The 20,739-nt window shown below is 47.4% G+C and overlaps 1 protein-coding gene across 1 annotated transcript in view; it reads right to left on the reverse strand.

Annotated features, from left to right (window-relative positions):
• LOXL2 (lysyl oxidase like 2) overlaps window positions 1-16,694 on the reverse strand; it is a 34,924-nt gene extending 18,230 nt beyond the window's left edge. Inside the window, exons 1-3 of the mRNA XM_031608038.2 lie at window positions 16,531-16,694; window positions 9,809-10,239; window positions 7,757-7,932 (exon numbers count right to left, since the gene is read on the reverse strand). Of these exons, the coding sequence (XP_031463898.2) occupies window positions 7,757-7,932; window positions 9,809-10,160 (528 nt within the window). The 5' untranslated portion in view covers window positions 10,161-10,239; window positions 16,531-16,694. The remainder of the gene's footprint in view (window positions 1-7,756; window positions 7,933-9,808; window positions 10,240-16,530) is intronic.
• Between the last annotated feature and the right edge of the window lie 4,045 nt (window positions 16,695-20,739).

A 20,739-nucleotide genomic window follows, 5' to 3' on the forward strand; every position in this document is an offset into this window, starting at 1 on the left:
GCAAACAAGCCCTTCTACCTTGTGCAATTCCTTCCTCTGTCCTTCAAGTGGTTATATATACACACATATACATGTGTGAATGAATGGCTATGTAGTAAACCCCCTCTGTTATTAAGTTCATTGGAAGTGTTGATTTCAGAAGCAGTGACCTCACTCCATGTACAGGTTTTGGCCACTACTGGAGTGAGCCGAGCTCACTTTGGTGGGGCTGATTACTGGCACAGAGCACTGGCAGGGGAGTGAGCTGGGGGTCCCTCTGGGCATCCACCCCCACGCTGTTGGCACAGAGATACCCCCATTTCTGCAAGCTGAGCTCCTCCTGCAGCAAATGAGTCGGGGAGGTTGAATGGATTTTGCATTTTGGAGCCTACGTGAGGATGCTGCAGAAACCTTGCAGGGACCTGAGCCCAAAGCAAAGGCTGACTGGAAAATATTTGCTGTGGCAAGCAATTACAAAGGAGCTACTGAAAATTTTATTGCTTGCTTCCAGGAGAGCTTTTCTTGTCAAAAATGTAGGAAGCCACGTGGTTCTGCACAGGGTTACATCAGATCTGAGGAATCCTGCCCTCCCCTCCATCACTTGGAAAAGGAAGGGGCCCAAAGCTTTAAAGAGACACAGCCTCTGTGGGTGGCACGCAGGTATTTGGGGCAGGGAGAGCACTGCAGGGCTGATGCAGCTCTGAGAATCACACGTGGCACATCCATCCCCCAGCACTGATGGGAATCACAGCCTTGGGCAAATTGAAACCAACTGCAGGGAAAGGATGGGCCTTACTCCCAGCCTTGGGCAAACCTTTGTATTTATATATATGTTATTGTCTGCATTTACCACTTGACTGATTATCTCCTTTTCACGTCCAGCTGCAGGAATTCAGCCCTGCACAACTGGAGCACCCACGGGACACCCCTGGTGACTCTGCACAAGGATGAACGCAGTGAGCTGACAGCTCAGGCTTAGGTCTGGAAAGCTCCTACAGCCCTAGAGAAGAAAGCAAATGACACAATATCCAAATTTTGCCACATCCAAGGCATTCAGGTGTTTGGAAAAAGGGTCCCATGCAGGAACCAGCTGGTACATCTGGAAAGCACGTACTGAAGGAACCAAAACATTCAGAACAAAGTGTGGTATCACCTCCAGGAACAATGCTCTGAGCTGCACACGTGCCTTGCAAAGAAGCTGCACGGTGGCACTGCTCCATGTGCTTCGTGCAGAGCAATGGTCCAGATGTGAAACATCTGCCTGGTGCTTCCGCAGCAGAATCGTTACCCTGTGTTGCACTCATTAGTCATCATTAAGCCATTACTGCTCACTGCTGCAGCAGAAATCTTCTCTAAGATGAATGCTCCCTTGTTGCAGGGGGTGACAGAGCTGAAAAGCCTCCAAGATAAACACAGCCCTCATAAGATGGGAGAAAGGAAAGATTCTCAGACTCTTTCTGCAGGTTGAGCAATGAGATGCAGAGGGATCAAAGTGCTTCTGCAATGACCCTCAGGCAGGAATTGCATCCAAGCAGCAGCAAAACCTCCAGCACTGAGGGCCCCTTTTTGCTCACAGAACTTCTGGTACAGCAAATTGGACTTGACGATCCCAATGGGTCCCTTCCAACTTGGGACATTCTGTGACTCTATGAGCTCAAGGCTTTGCTCTGGGTCTGAACAAACAGCAAAATACCCAAGAGAAGAATTCAGTGTGCTGCTGACCTTGGATTTATACTGGGAGATAAAGAAGGATGGATCAAAGCAAGCCCTCCTTCCTCCTGCAGCACACTAAGAGCTTCTTCCCAATGGCTCTTTACAGGCTTGAATGGTTTCCTCTCTCTGCACTGGGAGTATTCAGTAATGCAAGCACAGCCAGGTTGTATTTTATCCCCAACACCAATGCATACAGCAGAGGGACTGATGGTGAAAACAGACTTCACATCCAAATCAGAACAAACAACATTTAATAGCTGGAGCAGATGCTTTCAGACAGCCCTGTGCATGCTTTCTGTACACGTGGAGACAAAGGCCTGCAACAAGAGCTCGTGTTAACGAGGAAACCTCTGTCTGAAAGCTTTGCTGGTTCTGTTATACCAGCTATTGAGGCAGACCTGTAAACCCTCTGATGATCTCCAAGCAGCTATCAGACGAGCAGCTGTGCTGCAACCGTAAAGCAGAGCCTGCAGCAGTATTTCAGGAGCCAGACAGCCATCCAAAGAGCAACACTACCTCTAGGAAACACAGCAGGAAACCCAAAGGCATTTCTCTCCTGCTTGCATTAAGCCTCCTGAATGCAAAACTGTTTTGGGTCCTTTCCCCTTCCTCCTGCTCCTCCCTGTTGCGAAACCCATGAATTTCACCTTCAGAGAACAGGGGATAAGCAAGAAGAAAAGGGGTCGGTCCTGAGCTTTCGCAAGGGGATTTCTGGCTCAGAACACTTTTGCATGAGCCTCAGCTGTTTTGTTTTCATCTCCCTGAACCAAATGCATCCCCTGATTGCAAAAACCCACACTGCATAACATTTCCTTCTACCTTTTGCCATCTGTTCCTATGGGAAGGACCATCCACCCCTCCCAGGCTCAGTGACACCTTTCTCCTTGCAGCAGCCCTGAGGATGTCCAGCAATGGTTACACACATTTCGGTGTGTGATTTAACCAAAGCAGTGAGCCTGTGTGTTACCTCTGTCCCTGGATAGTCCATACTCACTGCCCCCCTGCTTTCACAAAGCTCTCTCTTCACATACATAAGAATGAGAGGAATCTGTTTGGACTTAAACATCTGGAGCTGTGCCTCTGAGTCACCACTGAGGTCCCAGCTGTTTAATTAACACAGGGAGGGAGATGCTGCAAGACTGAACAGGCTGTACAGGGCGGGCAGCAGCCCTGAGAGCATTGCACTGCATTGGACCACGAGCACTTTTTGTTCTGAGGTTTGCACAGAGCAAAAGGATGAGAGATGAGAGTGCAGTGCAGGATTAGGCTCCGGGAGCAAACACAGTGCAGATCATAAGTGACAAAGCTGATGCCTTTGCTAAACTGTGCAATGCTTCAGTGGCAGCCCAATGCAAAGCATTGGAAGGCTAACAGAGGGCACTGGAGACAAGGGCTGCATGGCAAGCACCAGAAACCCCTACACACACATTAAAATTACAGTAGTGAAGAAACAGAGGCTTACCTCAGTGGCTTAATTAACATTTGACTTGAGCTATCTCCAGAACAGATGCTGAGATGCTCTCTGGGCAAACATCAGCATTTATGTGGCACACAGGTGTGTCCTTAGAGAGGTAAACATTTACATGAAGGGGAAAGAGCTTAAAACCTATTGACACAAACAGGTAAACAAACACTGGGTTTTCAAACAGCGAGGACAGGGCTGGTCTCAGGCGATGGGAACAAATCCTCGTGGCACAGAGAGAGCATCCATTGATCTGCATGGTGATATAACAGTTCTACTTGTGCCATAAGCAGTATCAGAGAGAAGTAGGATCATTAAGATTGGAAAAGAACATTAAGGTCATCAAATCCAATCCCAAACCATGCCCACCATGGTCATAAAGGTTGGAAAAGACTCTTGAGATCACCAAGTTCAACCCCAACTCATCCCTCCATGCCCACTGATCATGTCTGTCTTGCACTTAGCAGCAGCACACAGAGGCATTCTATACAACCTCATCCCCACAGCCCAACTGGGCTGGTTACAAACCCCAGACAATATAAACTCAACCCATTTCCAACCTGGCACAACTGGACCCTTTGAGCCACCGGGCTTTGAAGTGAGATTTTTCTGCTCCCAGAAAGGAAAAGGAGGACAGGAATAGCAGCACAGCCCGCTGTGCTCCACCAGCCCTCGTCTGCCCACTGTCTGCTCCCAGGTACCACATCTATTTGGGAACACTGTGGCTGCAGCTATTCGATATATTTAGAGCACATCCTATTTGCAGCCTGGATGTGTGCACGGAGAGGAAGAGGACGGACAACAAATATTTTGCTAAGGATGTTTTGGGGGATGGCTTAAAAAAATGCATTTATTAAAGAAACGTATTCAGGGCAGATGTGTGCTTTCTGCTGTGGTCTCAGCAGTGCTGCCACAGGTGGGTTTGTCTGCGTTTGGACAATGCACTGCTCTCATCCAGCACATCAGAGAAGGGCATCTCGGCTCCCAGCTCCCTTCCTGCTCTTCGTGGGGCTTTCAGGTGCGTCATCCCTAAGAGCATCCCCTGCCCCATCTACACAGCAGCTGTAGAGCTGGACCTGGAGACACCGTTGTGAACAAAGCAGGTGCTGTGCTCTGCCCTCCTGTTGTATTCCCAAGTCATGCAAGAACTCACAAATGTGAATACAAGCACGCAAACCTGGGAGCTTTTACTCCAAGAAATACAAGCTAAGTCAACTCCTCATGTTATTCCAACCATAATTTGCCCGCATGGTGTTGGATGAGCTGATGCCTGCATGGAGGAGCACAGGTCCAGAATCAGTCTCCTCCTGCCCCTGTGGCTGTGAGCAGCCTTTACACTCACAGTAAAACAAGGCTAAGCCACAAGCCTTGCTCTCTCCATAAGTGAGAAGCTGTCTGCATACTTAGTCTACATATTTTAGAGAGGAGAGGGAAAAGCAGCTCTGAATTGCACTCAGTGTCAGGTTGCATCGAGCAAGCACTGCTGAAGGTGGGCAGTGCTCAGGATCCCAGCCAACAGCCCCACTCTGTGCATCCACCACTCTCCAAGAAATAACCCTCAGAACAAGGCTAAAAGCTGCAGCATCTGCTGAAAGTATCAAGCACAATGGGACTTTGCCCTTCAGCAAGAGGCTGATGGATTGATTTCAGAGCTGCTCTAAGCTCGGTCCTTTTGAACATCTTCCTGCCTATCTGCTGCCTCTGTGTCACATATCTCCAACCACTCAACCTGGGCTGAGAGGGTTTGCTGTATAGAGCTGGGGGAGCAGGAATGGAAAGGCTCAGGAACAGGAAGAGCTGTGATGTAACCCTCCAAGCATGAGCTGTGATGGGAAAAGATCCGACTGAACGTAGATATATATATTTAAGCCAAGTGGCTTCTGGTGATGGAAAGTTTCATCCTATACCACTTATCTACAGCATTTCCAAACTGGGGAATAGAGGCATGCATAACGTCCAATAAAAATAAGCTCTGCTCGAAGGCTCTCGTGTTGCTTTTAAGAGCGTGCAACCCTTCAGCCTGTCGGATTTTAGGAAGTGGGGCCAGATTTGAGCAAACATTGGTTTGCACAGCCCCTCTGAGCTGGAGCCGAGTCAGAATGAAGTCAGACGTTGCCTTATAGCTGCTGGCTTTCCCCTTTAAACCTTGGCAGCCCCACAGAAAGTAGCACTAAAGGGCTTGAAGTCAATTTCCAAACGATGAATTTAAGATGAGTGCAATGGCACTTGCTTGGTGATGGGTTGTCTGTGCTGCCCAGAGCATGCGTTTCCCAGGAAGGCAGAACAGAACGCACCAAACGCATCAATACATCACTATCACCACACTGCCTTCACCAGTGCAGTAGCTGAAGGCAGAGGGGAGACCTGTCCATAAAAAAATCTCAAGTCCTTCACTCCAATTTCATCCTAATGGGGAAACATCCATTGGGCAAGCACTGGGCTCCAGCCAGAGGAACCCAACTGCTCACAGAACGATGACGTTTCCCCCAGTGAATGCAAGCTATGACATGCAGAATTCCCAGGCATGTTGGAGAGGGCAAAGACTTTCAGCTTGCGTTCACATCAGCCTTTTGACCTCACTATTTGGTGGTTTGTGACCCTATGAGTAACCCTTCTCATCGTCTCTGACTCCCAGCTATGCCACAGCAGCTGCTAATGAGATAAAGCAAACACAGAGAAGAGAAGGAAAGCTGGAAGGGGGGTGGAAAACCTGAAGCATTTGACAGCTAGCTGTGACTGAGTTGTGCTTCCACAAAGGCATCTGAAAAATTCATAGCACATCACCTTTAGCCTTAATCCTGCAGCATTAGAACCAGCAGAATAAAGAACCCTTCAGCTCCCTGTGACTTTGGAGGGATATGAGAAAACTCTCTACCCACACCAGTGGGTCACCAGTGCTCCTCACCCACAGCTGGGAATGCAATTCTCCACTCACCATAGTGGTGAATGCCTTCACCCATGCCCAACTCCCAGGTCATGGAGAATACAACTCACCCAAACCTATTTCTCCTATTGGCTTCAGCCACATGAGCTGCTCCAATCCTATGATTCATTCTCTTTATCTTACATGAAGCTCAACACCCACACAGCATCAGCACAACCAGTTCTTGGTCACCCCAACGTGTTCTGCTCATTAATCAACCTCCTGTGCTTAGCTAATGGAAAAACAGAGCCCTCCCCAGCTTTTATGATTAATACCCGAAGCATCTCAGTGCGATGTGACCTCTGTCTAGACGAAAGCATCCTTTCTTCCAGGCCTCTCTTTGGAGGATTCACTGTGGCTTTGGGAAAGCACACATCTGTCAAAGCCATCACTGATGTTCTATGAGCTCGCCTTGCTCCCTAAGCAACTGCCTGGGGCCATTGGGATCCCTTTGGAAGGCCTTCCTTTCCCTCTGTAGCAGAGGGAAGCCAGGTCAAGACAAGCAGAATTTCAGAGCCTTCCATCCATCAGTGACTGCAAAGCAATGCTAGAACAATTTTGCTGCATGGTGATAAAGAATGCTGCATCCTTCGTTTCAGGTGGCAAACAGAGCCACAGAAACCACGGTGTGGTATGTGATGCACCCTGGATTCTCTGCTTAAAATAAGGTTTGACTCTGGTTAGTGGAGAAGTTCTTTTGATATGTTCTGCACACTGAAACAAGGGAGCAGTTGGCTGAGTCACCGCAAATATTTTCCAACCTGAACATTCGAGAGAGAAAACGTTTTTTTCCTTTGATGAGCTCAGCCCAGCTTCTTTCCAGCCCAGCATTTCTCCTGGGTTATTCCCCCACAGAATTTTATACTACAGAAATCTAACAATGCTGGCTGAGCAGCGATTCAGGCATTTTACTCCTGTCATTTCCCCTGGAGATCTGACCTCAGCCAAAATCCAGAGCCTTTCCCCCAGTGACCAGCCTACGTTTTCCTCTGCTCATGTTCATTTCATCACTTCTAGCACTAATCTCCCATTCCCAGAACTATTTCCATAGAATTATCACAGTCACATCATTACTTAGCTAACCAGACCAAAAACCCTTTTATATTGAAAATCCATCCCTCCCAACCCCATGCTTGTAAGCCCTATTTGCTACGAACCCTACCCCACTGTTACACCAAAGACCTCCAGTTTGCTTCCAGTACCCGAAGGGAGGCATGAGGGGAAAGAAAACTCAGCAATTCGGTGCTATGGGCCAACAAAACCACATGGGTAGAAGCCTATGGGTAGGGGTAGAAGCCTATGGGTAGGGGTAGAAGCCTATGGGTAGGGGTAGAAGCCTATGGGTAGGGGTAGAAGCCTATGGGTAGGGGTAGAAGCCTATGGGTAGGGGTAGAAGCCTATGGGTAGGGGTAGAAGCCTATGGGTAGGGGTAGAAGCCTATGGGTAGGGGTAGAAGCCTATGGGTAGGGGTAGAAGCCTATGGGTAGGGGTAGAAGCCTATGGGTAGGGGTAGAAGCAAACATCCTTCTCTCCTATTTTTTTCTTAGAAATACAATTTAAAAAAATCACTGTCAAGCATTTGCTCTCACAATAGGATGCAGCTCAGATAACCTACAACATGTAGCAGACATCTCCAAGGAAGACTTGACCACCATCCTGGAATTTCAAAGCCCATTTACCTCTATTTGGTTGAGCAGCGAGTTGTCAAACTTGAAGCCAGGGATTCTCTTCTCACTGCAGACCACTCCCACGTCCTCGGTGTGTTTGCAGTCTGTCACCCCCCAGCCATTGGAGGTGCACGCTGCCAGCGTGGTCTCCTTGCCATTGCAGTGGACATTGTCCATCCAAATTTTCCCTAAAGAGGAAAGAAAATAGAAACGAGACTCAGAAAGATGCAGGTCTAGATTGTGCTAATCAGGGGTTTGGTGATTGGACCCTGCCCTCTAATCACACCAAATCACCCTCTGTATTTAAGGCTTCTCTTCACATCGTTTCTCGTCAAACCCTCATTAAGTCTCTCCTATGAGAATGCTCCAAGTTTTGATTAAATGTCCTACTATTTTAAAGGCAAATTTTTGCAAAAGATTTAACAAACCACTGCTGATTGGAACCTCCTGTTATTCTTGTGCTCCTGAAAACCAATGCCCAGATCCACTTTCCAGACTGTAGCTACACGTATATCGTATTAAAACAAATCAGGTCCTTTGGAGCTGACCGACAGGTGGACAAAGATCTATAGGTGCCACTGCAAGAACTTGAGGTCATATTTGCCAAGCAAAGAACCTTCAAGACTCCCCTTTACAAATGCTCACATTCCCTTTGGATACATGCTGGGCACGTGTTATTCCCCTATGATTTATCCCCTCCAAGGAGCAACAAACAATTCCCATATTTTAGGCTCCCCAAATCTCTGCTTGTCTGAAGGACGCATCCTTTGGGTGGAAGGGACTGCCCAGCCTTCAAAGCCACAAGGAGATTTCGTAAGAGCAGTCAGAGCTGTTTCCCTTGGCTTTCCCAGCTTCGTTCCAGCAGCCCTAATGCTCAGTTGGTTCAACACCAGCCAGCTGGTGGATCTGCCAGCCCTTCTCCTGCTCCCCAAACATTAGGTCCATTGAGTCCTTTCTGACCTAGGAAGGCACAGTTCCCCCTACGCAGGTTCTCTGCATCAGGATTTACCCACTGAACCAGATGGCAACGATTTTCTGGCTTGTTTTCCAATGTCATGGACTCTTTTCTCTCTGTCGGAAATCTTCTCCACCCCAAAAGCCAAAATCCACAGCTTGGGACAACATTCCAGGTTTTATGTTTCACTCAAGTCAACCTTAAGGCTTGCTTGCTCCTTAATGGGCAATTTTATAGGTGTGAGCACTAACGAGCAGTGCTAAGTAACAGACATACAGCACGTTTATCCCTGCTGGAGTGGAAATAATCTGTCTGTGGGTTACATCAACAGTGCGCCAGGCCTTCATGTTTGGAGAAAGAAACTCCACCAGCCAGTATTTAACTAACAGCGTAGTAAAAGACAATTAAACAAGGCTGCTGAGTTGCACACTCTCACAGAGCTATTCTACCTCGAGCATTACTATTTTGAGAGTTTATTACTATCAATAAGAAGAAAAGATCCAACTTTCCAAGCTGCCATTGCCCACGCAACCTCCATGTGCTATTTCAAAGATCATGATAGAAGGATGTGCAGTTTGGGTTGGGGGTGAATAGCTCTTCCTCACCAACACCAGCTTAGAGAGTCCCAAAAGACTATTCTAAACATAGTCCTATACAGGACACAAAGCATACACATTCCTTTGGCGTTTTACAGGCTACTCTGCATTGCAGAATGATGTATGCCCCTCTAGAGAAGATAACAGGAGGAAAAAGAATTGTACAGCATCAAAAAGGCAATCTATTTAGAGCCCAAATGGTTCCCAGGGAAAAGAAGAACAGGAGGAAAGAGTGCTTAGAGGTTCTGTTTGACTCACTGCGTGGCAACGGAAGCGTGAACGGGGAAACAACTACCTGTAAATTACATCTGTGGTTGCAGATGCCCTTTTCAGTAGCTTTACTGGCTGCTGCAGATTTTCCTACCTTCATCCCCTGCTAGAGCTCACACGCCAAGATCGGCTCCTTCAGCTCTGTGTCTGGTCCTACATCTTTAAATTTAGCCATCAAGTCAAGAATTATTAGGGTTGGGGAGACAGCTAAGCAAGATGCTGTAGCTCTGGGGGTCACCTTACCTTCTCCTTTCCCGTACTTTGAGCTCGGTAGCCAGGACACTGCCTCCACGTAGCCCAACTCCCTGCAAATCACGTGTGCTGCATGGATGGAGAAGTCATCATCGCACACCGTGCCCCACTCGCCGCTGTAGAACACCTCCACTCGGCCTTCGTTGTGTTTTCTCTTCTGCCCTGCGAGCCGTAGTTGGATTTTGGGAACATCTGCCGGCCTCTGGGGGGGCTGGTAGACTTGTGGGGGTGGCTCAGGGTACCCGGGGAGGTAGGGCCAGTGTTCGTACTGGGCAAGGCTCAGGGAGATGAAGAACAGCATGATGAAACAGTGGTTATGGTTAAAGCCCAGGAACCCTTCCATTTTCAGTGCTCACAGTTCTCAGAGCCAAAGCGTTGTTTTGCAGCTGCTGGTCAGTGCAGGTAGGTGCTGTGCGGCTGTCCTGGAATGAAAGGAGAGGGTGAGTAAGGCTTGGTAAGGATGTGGGTTTCGTTCCTCCTGCTTCAGAAGGGGGTAATCCTATGGAAGGCACCATACCCAATGACTTGACTTGGTAAGAACCAAGGTCAGTTATTTCTCACGGGGTGGGAGAAGAAAATGAGAAGAAACCTATGAAAACCGCTTGCAAATTTAAGTCAAATTGCTTTGGCTGGAGAATGTTTTCTTTCCAGGGTAATATTCTACAGGTCAAAAATGGCAGCAATAGGATTTTCCTATTCCTCTGCAAATCCAATGGTTCAGTGTCTGCGGCACAGAGCGATGTGGTTTAGCAGGGATGGACTGATGGATTGATGGTTGGACCTGGTGACCTCAGAGTTCTTACCCAACCTTAATGCTTCTATGATTCAGTGTAAGTGCAAGACACTCAACCAGGGTGGGACTAAACATTTTCCCCCCATACTCCCCTTAAAAAAAAGAGCACAATCCATCACTTAAACAATGGAAAAACTAAAAGGGCAGTGAAACATATTATAGTGCGGTCAGAAGCAAAGTATTTCTATTGAGGTCTATTTTCCTAATTCCACGATAGAAGAGTTATTTCTGCCACTGCACATCATTTCCTCTGCAGAAAATCAATGCAGGTTACCATACCTTGCAGAATAGCAATCTCACGTGGCCTTGCCTAGAGCTAATGATCTGCAGGGTTTGCTTGCTAAATCAGGGCTGGGGTTCATCCCATAGCATTGCGAACTGGCCATTGAAAGTATGAACCAGCAACTTTTGGCTCATTAGAGGATTTTATCCGGATGCTGGGCAAAGCTTAAAGCCTGGTCATTTTCTGCCCACTTCACACACTCCCCAGCACGCGGAGTGGTCAAGGAGCACACGTGGGGGCTGATGGTTGAATAGTTTCCAAATGAAGCAATGCCACAGTGCAGTGGGGAAAAGCTCCCCAGCCCTTAAAGCTCTGTTATTTCCTGGCAAATACCAAAGAGGATGGAGAGGGAAAGATTGGGCTCCAAAAACAGATGCTGCGATGTAAAACCCTCCAGCGGTTTTGCTGGGGCTCAAATATCCCCCAAAAGGGACCAAGATGACACACCAAGCAGCCTTTCAAGCTAGAGAGATGTATCAGAAATCCCAAGGAACAAGCTTGAGATTCAGAATGCAGTTAAATCTCAGCTTCAGCATGCTATCTGACCTCAGCCAGCGCTCTGCCTCAGTTTCCCCTCGTGTTCCACATAGGGCTGGTAGTAGTGAGTACCCTCTGACCTGCTGGGGATGGAAGATGTGTCCATAAGAGCCACATGCATGAAATAAAGGATGTAGCTAAAGGAGTTGCATTGGGTTTTGGGGAGAAAAGTGAAAAAGCAAAGGGGGCACTACAAAGAAGAGGGGGGAACGTGGGGCAAACATTTCTAAGACAGTAACAATTTGGTTTCAAGGAGCCAGATACTCTCACAGTGACTTCACCAGCCTGAGATTTGTACGTTTTCAAAGAAATTCTGGCACTCAGACCAGGTATTTTTCCAATTTCTGCAGGTCAGGAGGTGAGGCTGAGAGGAATGGAAGCAAGCCCTGCCCCATGTCAGACAGAGAGGAAGGGAATACAATGCTTTCACAAGGCTGCTCCCCTCCAACAGGAAACAAAGGGGATTTCCCAAAGCAAATGCAGTGGCGGAGCAGGAGACGTGCTCTGCAAAACTAAAAGGCTCCGAGCCAATGCACATCAGTGCTGTCAGACACACCGACTTCAATACCCACCAGCATGGATTTCAAAAGAAACCTCTTACAATGCGTTTCATGGATGCAAGATGGGCTCCAGCCCAGAGGATAAACACGTGGGCAGAGCAGTTGTTGTGAACAGGATAACAATTTCCAAGTAACCCCCTTAGATCACAGCATAGAAATAACATATGTTAGTTATAAGTAAAAACACCAGAGGGGGAACGACGAGCCCACAGAGCTGTAAGCCCAATGGTCTTTGGGAAATCTGGTTTTCAGCTCCAATCTTTAAACATCTGTTTTGTCCCACCGTGTTTTACGCGGCTGTTGTTTCTTGCTACTGAGTAAATAGGATTTAAACAGCCTCAGCAAATGCAAAACAAAAGCTAAGTTGGGTTGAAACCTCTGTGTCATCTCAGTTCCTGGAGAGGGAGAACTCAACCCAACCTTAAGTGTCATTATGGCTTTCTCTTGGCAAACAAACATCATCTGTGATCCTTAGCCTTGTGGTCAAGTCCTGGAGGAAGCTCTCGAGAGATAAAGGCACACTGCCATAACTAAGAGGAGATGCCCAATTCCCATCTAGGTTACCTTTTGGGAACAGCTCCAGCTTGCAGGGCTGCATCCAATTCAAACCAAAGCTCCTGGGTCATTTCAATGGAGGACTGCAGCCAAAAGACACAACGGTTTGGGGAAACCATTTGGAGGCAGGATGTAATGGTTACCAGCTGAGCTCCCTGAAGCATTAATTAATAACACAGAGCCCTGGAAGATGCCAGGGCCCTAAAGGAAGTCACAGCATCAGGAGATCTCACAGCCAATGGGCAGATTGGTGGTGCAGACTTTCAGGTTTTAATGGGTACCAATGGGCTTCGATGGGTACCAACATTACTAATATAAATTATAGCAAATTCCACAGGTGCAATGTTTGCATTTGGCAAAAACTCATCAGGTCAGCACCCTGGGAGCACTAAGAGCCAACTGCAGGATAATTTGCCTTTGTTTCCCAAAGCTTAGAGGTTTTCAGAGCCATGCAAAGCTACAAAAACCTGTTTACTGCAGAATTTAAGAAAATCTGGGGAGGATGGATAGGTCCCTTGCTCCACAGAGGAAAGGCTGATGAGAAAAAAGGTATTTTAACAGCTTTGTACGAATGCAATCCTGAACCTTTGCCAAGGGGAATGACTTGGGGGGACACACATCTCATGCTCAGCTCATGCATCTTCCCATCTCCATTGGGATCCTTTGAGATAAGGCCCAGAAGAAGGTACTGGAGAAACAGCCTGAGATCTGCCTTCTAATCTCGTTAAATCTGTGCAAGTGCATCTCAGAGGAATTCTCCCCTAAGAGCAGAACAGCAGCAATTGCACACGCTCCAGGAGACAACACTGCAGTGTGCACTGGCAACCACAGCCTGCTTCCCTTCAGGTCGTGTTACCATCCTAAATAGTTGCACATTCACACATTTGGAGACAAAGCCTCCCCAGCGCTTGCATCGCCCAAACCTTGCAAACCCAGAGCTCTTATTCACCGAGGGGCTGAAGAAAAGCCATTCAGACTAAGCCATGATGTCAGGAAGAGCAGAATCCTGTTGAAATATCAGAGAGCTGCACACGCTGAGCTGCCTAAGAACAAATCCAGGGTTGGGTTTGCAGGATGTCTGCTTTGTGCTGGTGATTTCCTTTGCTTTAGGGCTCATTCCTCCCCTCAAATCCTCTAACAGCCTCCAGACTCATTAATGACATAATCCTAGAAGTATCTCGCTTGGTCTCCCCATTCAGAAGAATCCAAGACAGAGCATTAAAAACTTATTGAATAAAGAAGCCAGGAAAATACTCCAGGTCTCCTGGCTCCTGTACATCAGGCCATAACAACGGGATGGAGAGTCCTTAAGTTGTAATTAAAGGCTTTGGGGCATGCTCCTGCAAGCTGCTGACTCAGCCCTTTGCAGGGCTCTGGTCTGAAGTCTCCAAATGATGGACACACACAGAAGCGTGCAGCAATCTCATTTCAAAATTATGTTGAGCTTTTGCTTCTTCAGAGAATTCGCCAGGTGAAACTAATAGGCTATTCATCCCCCCACATCAAAGCCCATCCGAGCTGCTAGAATCCCTTTTTCATTTCACCAAATCATCAGAACAATAGATCAGCTCTGACAGAGCCAGCAACAAACCAGCTTCCCCTCTCCCCTCTGATCCAGCAACAAAAGGAAAGTCTCGAGTGGCTGATTTGGGACTGCAGACCCAGCAATGCTCTGATTTGCATGGCATGGAGCATCCATCAGGAGGAGGGGACAACTACACCCTGACCACAGCTTGGGGACGTGGCCAGGAGCACTGCACACTGATATCTGGCCACCTGAAATGCTGCTCCCTGCATTTCCAATTCCATACGTCAGTCACACATCCCATAGCAAGCATGGTGATAGGGCAGCAATGGGATTTCCCATTGGGGAAGCAGTTCTCCAGCCAACAGCCAGCTCGCATCGGCCTCTCTGGTCCTATTAAAGTGAATGGAAATGTCACCACCCAGTTCCATAGGAGCTGAGATGCATTATCCCATTGTTCCAAGGGACAGATTGACTGGGATGGCCAGAAAATCATTGCCACTGTTAACCCCTGTCCCATCATTCAGGCTGACTTTGGTGTAACTTGCCCTAAAGCAAAGCAGAACAACATAGGGAAACTGGCATATGGTATCCTGTGAGGATGGGATGGCCTCCTTGGAGATGAGATGCCACTCTGCTAGGAAAGTCTGAGCAGAAAGACACTTCTAATAGGGGTAGCATAGGGCAATCCAAAAAGCACACTGAAACTGGAAGTTGAACGAACCACTGGAGACATCCCAACTGTAAGCTACAGTATTTTTAGGAAGAATGCCATATAGGATTCAAGGCAGAGCCTAGACAAGGATAACAGATCAACCCAAGGTAACATTTTGTGCTTTACAAACCCAGTTTCCACCTGCCAGAAGGATGAAAGAGTCCCAGCTTTTGGGGATATTCTTTCTTTTCCTTCTCTTTTCCCTTTGCCTGGTGTCATAAAGCCAAGGTGAACAGAGATGGGAATCACAGCAACTCTCAAAAGGCATTGCAGTGTGCACAAAGTGCTTTGCAAACCTGCTGATGGCGATTTGCTGGATGAGCCCAGCCACTGAAGCTGCCATCTCTGAGAAAGGACATCTTTGTGTTTCTAAGCAATGCCAGTGGTGTTAGGAAACAGATCAGGAGAAGAAAGGATGAAAGGTTAAAATGAACATAGAAGACCAATGTAAAAAAAAGAGAAGGAATTAGTGGCAAAGTCAATGATGTTCGGGGTCAACCTATTGAACAAACTACAGAGAACATCACTAAGCACTTGTAGGTCCCTGCTTAACTTACAAAAGGAGAGAACTGCCAGCAGAATGCATGGCTGCCCTACTAAAAGAGACCAAGACTTTGTCCCCTCCTGTACCACCAGCACACCTTCAGTCTTTACACAAAGGTAAATATGTGGTTTCCCCCTGCGTGCTCTGCATTACAGCAGCTCATCAAACATCTCATTTTATGTCTTCTAACTGCTCTCCACTTCCAACCCAGGAAATTCTACCCCCAATGTGTGGTTCAATGCAGATGAAATGAAACTGGCAAGCAGCAGCCCTACAGCAAATTATTTGCAGCCCCTGTTCAGCGCCGGTCTGAAAGCAGTGCAGCGTCGTAGTTATGAGCTGATGAGAGATGCTAACCAGGTTTCCTACTATTGTTCCCAGACAGATAAAGTGGGGTCTTTCTGCATAGCATGCTACCTTGTATTTGGTCTTAAACCTCTCTCACCCTCCCACAGTAATGTTCCTCCTAATTTAAAGAACAGAAATTTACCTAAAAGAAGGCAGAGTCATTCCAGAAACAGTCCCACGTTTCTCTGCTGCAACTTTTCAGGTGGATACCACTGCAAACTTTGTGATAAAACAGCCTAATGAACGAAAGCTGCCAGTAGGATGCTTTGCAAATGGCTGTAGACCCCAAGCACGACAACAGCAAAGTTTCTTATCTATGGATGTATCTGTTCTACGCCTTCTGCCAATAGGAAACATCTGCACCAAAGCTTTTTCCACTGAAAGCACAGTATTCAAAGAGGAGAATTCAAACTGCTTGTAGCTGGCTACATGTCGATGGCATGCACTGCAGCTTTCTCCTTAAAATCAAGCAGATTGTGATCACCTCAGAGGATACACGTTGCCTCGTCTTGCAGGCAGTTTGCAGCATGACTTTTTTTTGCTTCATTAGTGCGCGCCTGTGTGCAAGCAAAGGGGAGAATAACTCGCTCACAACATCTTTGCAAAGTGACGCCGTGCCTCTGTCATCCCTCCCTAACCAAGACTCAGGAGAGAGGAATTAGTGGAATCAGATGCCTTACTGCCAGCTCGTTAAGGCTAAACGTTGCACACAGTGATGGGAGAGAAGGAAAACAAAGAGGAAAAAAAAAAAGTAGAGGAGAAGTCAAACTTTCAGCACGAGAGGAAAGGTTAGAAAGGTTTAAGTCATCAGCTCCTTCCTCCCCAGAGAGAACGGGCGACAGCACTGCGTTACCTTGGGGTTAGTGGTAGGTTGTGCTGGGGGTGACCTCGGTGCTGAAGTTCTCCCTTTGGGGCTGAGCTGTCCGAATGGTCCCCTCCGTGCTGGGAAATGTCCCGCAGCCAGAGGAATACGCTGCAAGGAGCTGCTGCTTCCTGGCAAATTTCACTGGAGTTCACCAAGCAAACCCCTCCCAAGACCCAACCCCTTCAGCCTCTGCTCATAGCGGGTGATATCATGGGTTGTCCTGTAATCTGAGCGTTGCAAACAGGAGGGAAACGAGGGGGAAATCCAGGCAGGATCGCAGGGAAGGAGGTGGGATAGGAATCTGAACGGCACATCCTTCAGAACCAACCAGATCCGCACCAAGAGTTACCCCAGACCCCTCAGTGTCCTGATACTAAAGGCAATTCTCCATTCATAAACAAAGCAAAACATTCTTCTAATTGTAAAAACAATAAGAAAAACAGCGCTCTGCAAATCTGCTTGAGAGAACACCTTGAAATTACCATTTTCTGACCCAAGTGCATTCTCAAACATCAGCATTTCCCAACGAATGGAAATGTATTTTCTCCCCAGCTCCAGCCATGTATATTTGAACCTCTGTTTAATGGGATTTCCAAACAAGTCAGCAGAAAGCTGATAGGCACAAAGGTATTCACAAAAGCTGACTTCAGGAGGAATGCCCCCTTTTAGTTCAGTATATCCCATGATGAAATTTAAAATTCTTTAAAGGACTTTCTAGCAAACCTTTTATTTTGAAAAATGAAAGTGCTTTATCTCCATTTTTTGCTATATACCCAATGGTTTAGCACCAAACGCTATGAGGACACATCTGCCATCAGACTTACCCTTTTCCCAGGTTTCCCCATCACGTCCTAAACACCATTTACCCTTCCTGCTCAGAGCACAGCCCCATTTCTTATCCTAATCTGCATTAGCCCTCATAGCCAGCTGCTCAGGCACGGATGTGCAGAGCTCCCCACTCTCTGATGCCACTATTTATTGGGAAAGGATATCCCAGCAAGTTGGCCACCAGCATTGGAGGAACCTGCAACATGCTGGGAAGAGAAAAGAATCGCATCATAGATTATCCCCAGTTGGAAGGAACCCATAAGGATCATTGAGACCAACTCCTGGAAGCGGGACTGGAAGTGTATTGCAGCAACGTAGAATTTAAGCAAGGGCATAGGCAGCATGGAATAAATTGACAACACTGGAGAAGCTCCACCTTGCTTTGAGGAGAATCCCTCCTGCTCCCTGTTTTGTCAGCTCTTTGTGGAATGGATCGGTCCATAACTGAGGGTTCCTATAATCACAGCATGGCTTGGGTTGGAAGGGACCTCAAAGACTCAACCCAATACAAGAACGGCCCCATTACTTACTGGTACAGCAGGCTCTGAGATGATACCCACCAAGAAAAATTGACAACATGGGCAAGGAGATGCCAACCACATTCCTATGAGTTGGCAGGGCAGCACTCCAATATCAGTCACACCGTTAATATTAAGGAGTTGGAGCTGATCTCCAAAGGTCCAGTGCAACTCCTATAACTCTACCACTATGAAGAGGATAATTGGCTCCTTGGTACAACTCATGGAGAATATCAAGATGTCAAGTTAGGAAACCACTCAGAGCTTTGGAAAGCCAACAGCAGCTGTCGATGGGAGTGATCCATAATGCATTTGTTTTCCTGCAGCAAAAGTGCCGCAAATTTCCATCAGCAGAGCATCACCTGATGGGTCAAAACCCAGAGACACCAGGAGCAAAATGCTTCACTGCAGAAGCTGCACGAAACAGAGCTGTTTCGGAGCAGCAAGAAGCTGAAAGAAGTTCGGTCAGAGGAAGGAATGTGTGAGCGCCTGCTGATCAGGGCATGGAGAAACATGACAGCCTGCAGGAGGAATGCTCTCTGGATGCCCGGGTCGGGTAAGGATACAAGCAGCAAATGCCATGCAGGCTTCCAGCTGATGGAAGTGCCTGTGGGTTGCATAAAGCGAAGCGTTCGGCAGGAATTCAGCAAAGCTCTTGAGCTGGATTCAGGGAAATCTGCTGCCCCCTTCATACTGCAGCAGGTTAAGACTACAAGAAGAGCACCCAGCAAAAAGCTAAGAAACAAAATAGGAAACCTCTCAAAAATCACAGCCTATGGGTGTAAATGCTGCTTCGACTGGGTTTGCATCATCTGATCACATAAACAGAAAATGAAGGAAACTGTTTAGGCTTTCCTAAATTGGAAGGGACACACGAGGATCAGCAATTTTAAATCCTGGCTCTGTCTTAGTGAAGAACCTCTTCCTAATATCCAAGCACAACAAATTTCAGGGCCACATCCTCAGCCTCAGCACTTCCTTCTGTATCTGCCTGCAGTGCACACCTTGCCCTAAGGACAAGTCAAGGCTGGATTTGACCAAGCACTCACAGTCATGGTCCGTGCTTCCAAAAAATTAGGCATGCGCTATTAGGTTCTATAATGTCCCCTAATTGTTAGTTCTTTTTAAAAGAAAAGGCTCATTACCTCCACAAGCCTCATGCTTTCACCTTGTAGACTCTCTGGAGCCATTGGTCCAAATCTCACCAAGGTCAACTCAACCTGCTAAACACACAGTGATATTTGGGGAACCGAAGGACTCGATGCTCTGCGAGGTGTTAACGACACGTGGCAGCTCTCACACCCATTGGTCCTGCTGGAATATTGCTGCCACGTGTAATTGGAGAGCAAAGCTCTGCTTTTGCACTCACCAGATGGATGACAAACACCAGCGGCTGTAGAGAAGTGGCACTGTGCACCTCACAGTGAGGAATAAACCGGTGTATTTTATGTAATGTTTAACTCCTAGTGGAATTTCCATGATTTCCCCATAAAACACAACAGTTGTATTGATGTAGCAAGCACAGCAGCTCAGAAATGACACTGTAGCTCAATGCTTACATGACAGCTGCTGTTCCCACGCAGCTGGAACAACAGAGCATCACATCCACAGAGAAAGCACATGCATCTTCCTTGCATTTCTATCCTTCACCTTTCAAGAAAGGTGTGGGGAGTGAAATCAGTTGACACTGAAATTCCCAACTGGAATGCAAGTTACTGGTTTTCTTAGGCCAAGGAAGAACCCAGCACAAGGCACTTGGCAAGCACTTTTCATTCTCCTGATTGACCTTAATTGCTTTTGAGCACTGATTTGAGGATACAGCTGCTGAAACCCAGCTTTCCTCCAAGCAAAATCCTTCCCCAATACGTGCAGGTTCTCAACATCTCTGCGCTACTCAGCCATCCAGGAGGAGATGGGTATAAAGAGTTGTCACTAAAAGAACATAAAACAAGTATGAGAAGTTGACTCAAGGCAGTGACAGCGTGGTGGGAAAGCAGCAAGAGCTGAACCCACACGTGCAGCAAAATGACAACTGCAAAACAAACCCAGGAAGGTGGGATGCACTTTGTCATCTTACCCTGGGGGAAGGCAGAGGTCCTCGAGCTTACCATCCCTTCCCACTAGATGGCAAGAGTCCCCCTTCTAACAGCAGAGCACACATTTCTGTGCATAGAGGTCAAGGGCCATGGAAGGGATTGCTGGCCCCAAGGAGCCCTGAACAGGCAGAACTCATCTGCCATCCTCCTGGCTGAAGGATTCATTTAGTTGTGACTGAGAATGCTACATCCAGAAGGGAAGAGGAACTGAAATGAACAGAATAAGGCTGTTAAGAGAGCAAAAAGGGCAAGGATGCTCAAGAACGCCACGTACTGGTCTCCACTATCCCTGTGTAAATGCAGCAGCTCCCTCCTCATCCTTAAAAAGCATCCCATAGATCTTCAAACCCAGGTTAGAGAGTCATTGTTGTCCTCCCATTCTTAAAAGAGAGTGACCTGAAAAACAGCTATAAGGACCCAGTCTCCTGAATGCTACACACACAGAAGCTAATGCCCAGGGAGAGGGACACAGCAAAGCCCTCACGAGGCTCATTTCAGCTTTCAATGAGCTTCATGCGTTATTTGGTAGCAACAATGGCAGAAACAATGGGAGAAGAACAAGGTGCCCGTGATCAGGCGTGCCATCGAGTCACTGCTGTTGACTGTCCCTTTTGCAGAGTGCTGCAGAGGCACAGAAAACCCTTTTGTTTCCACATTGGAGGAGCTGTGGGCCTCTTCTCCTCCTTACCCCAGGCTCTCCATCTCTCTTTCATGGCTGTACTTTTGTCTCCAAAACACTTCTTCCATTAGGGGCC

The sequence above is a fragment of the Phasianus colchicus genome, chromosome 27 (genome assembly GCF_987193195.1).
Source record: "Phasianus colchicus chromosome 27, bPhaCol1.hap1.1, whole genome shotgun sequence".
NCBI lineage: Eukaryota > Metazoa > Chordata > Aves > Galliformes > Phasianidae > Phasianus > Phasianus colchicus.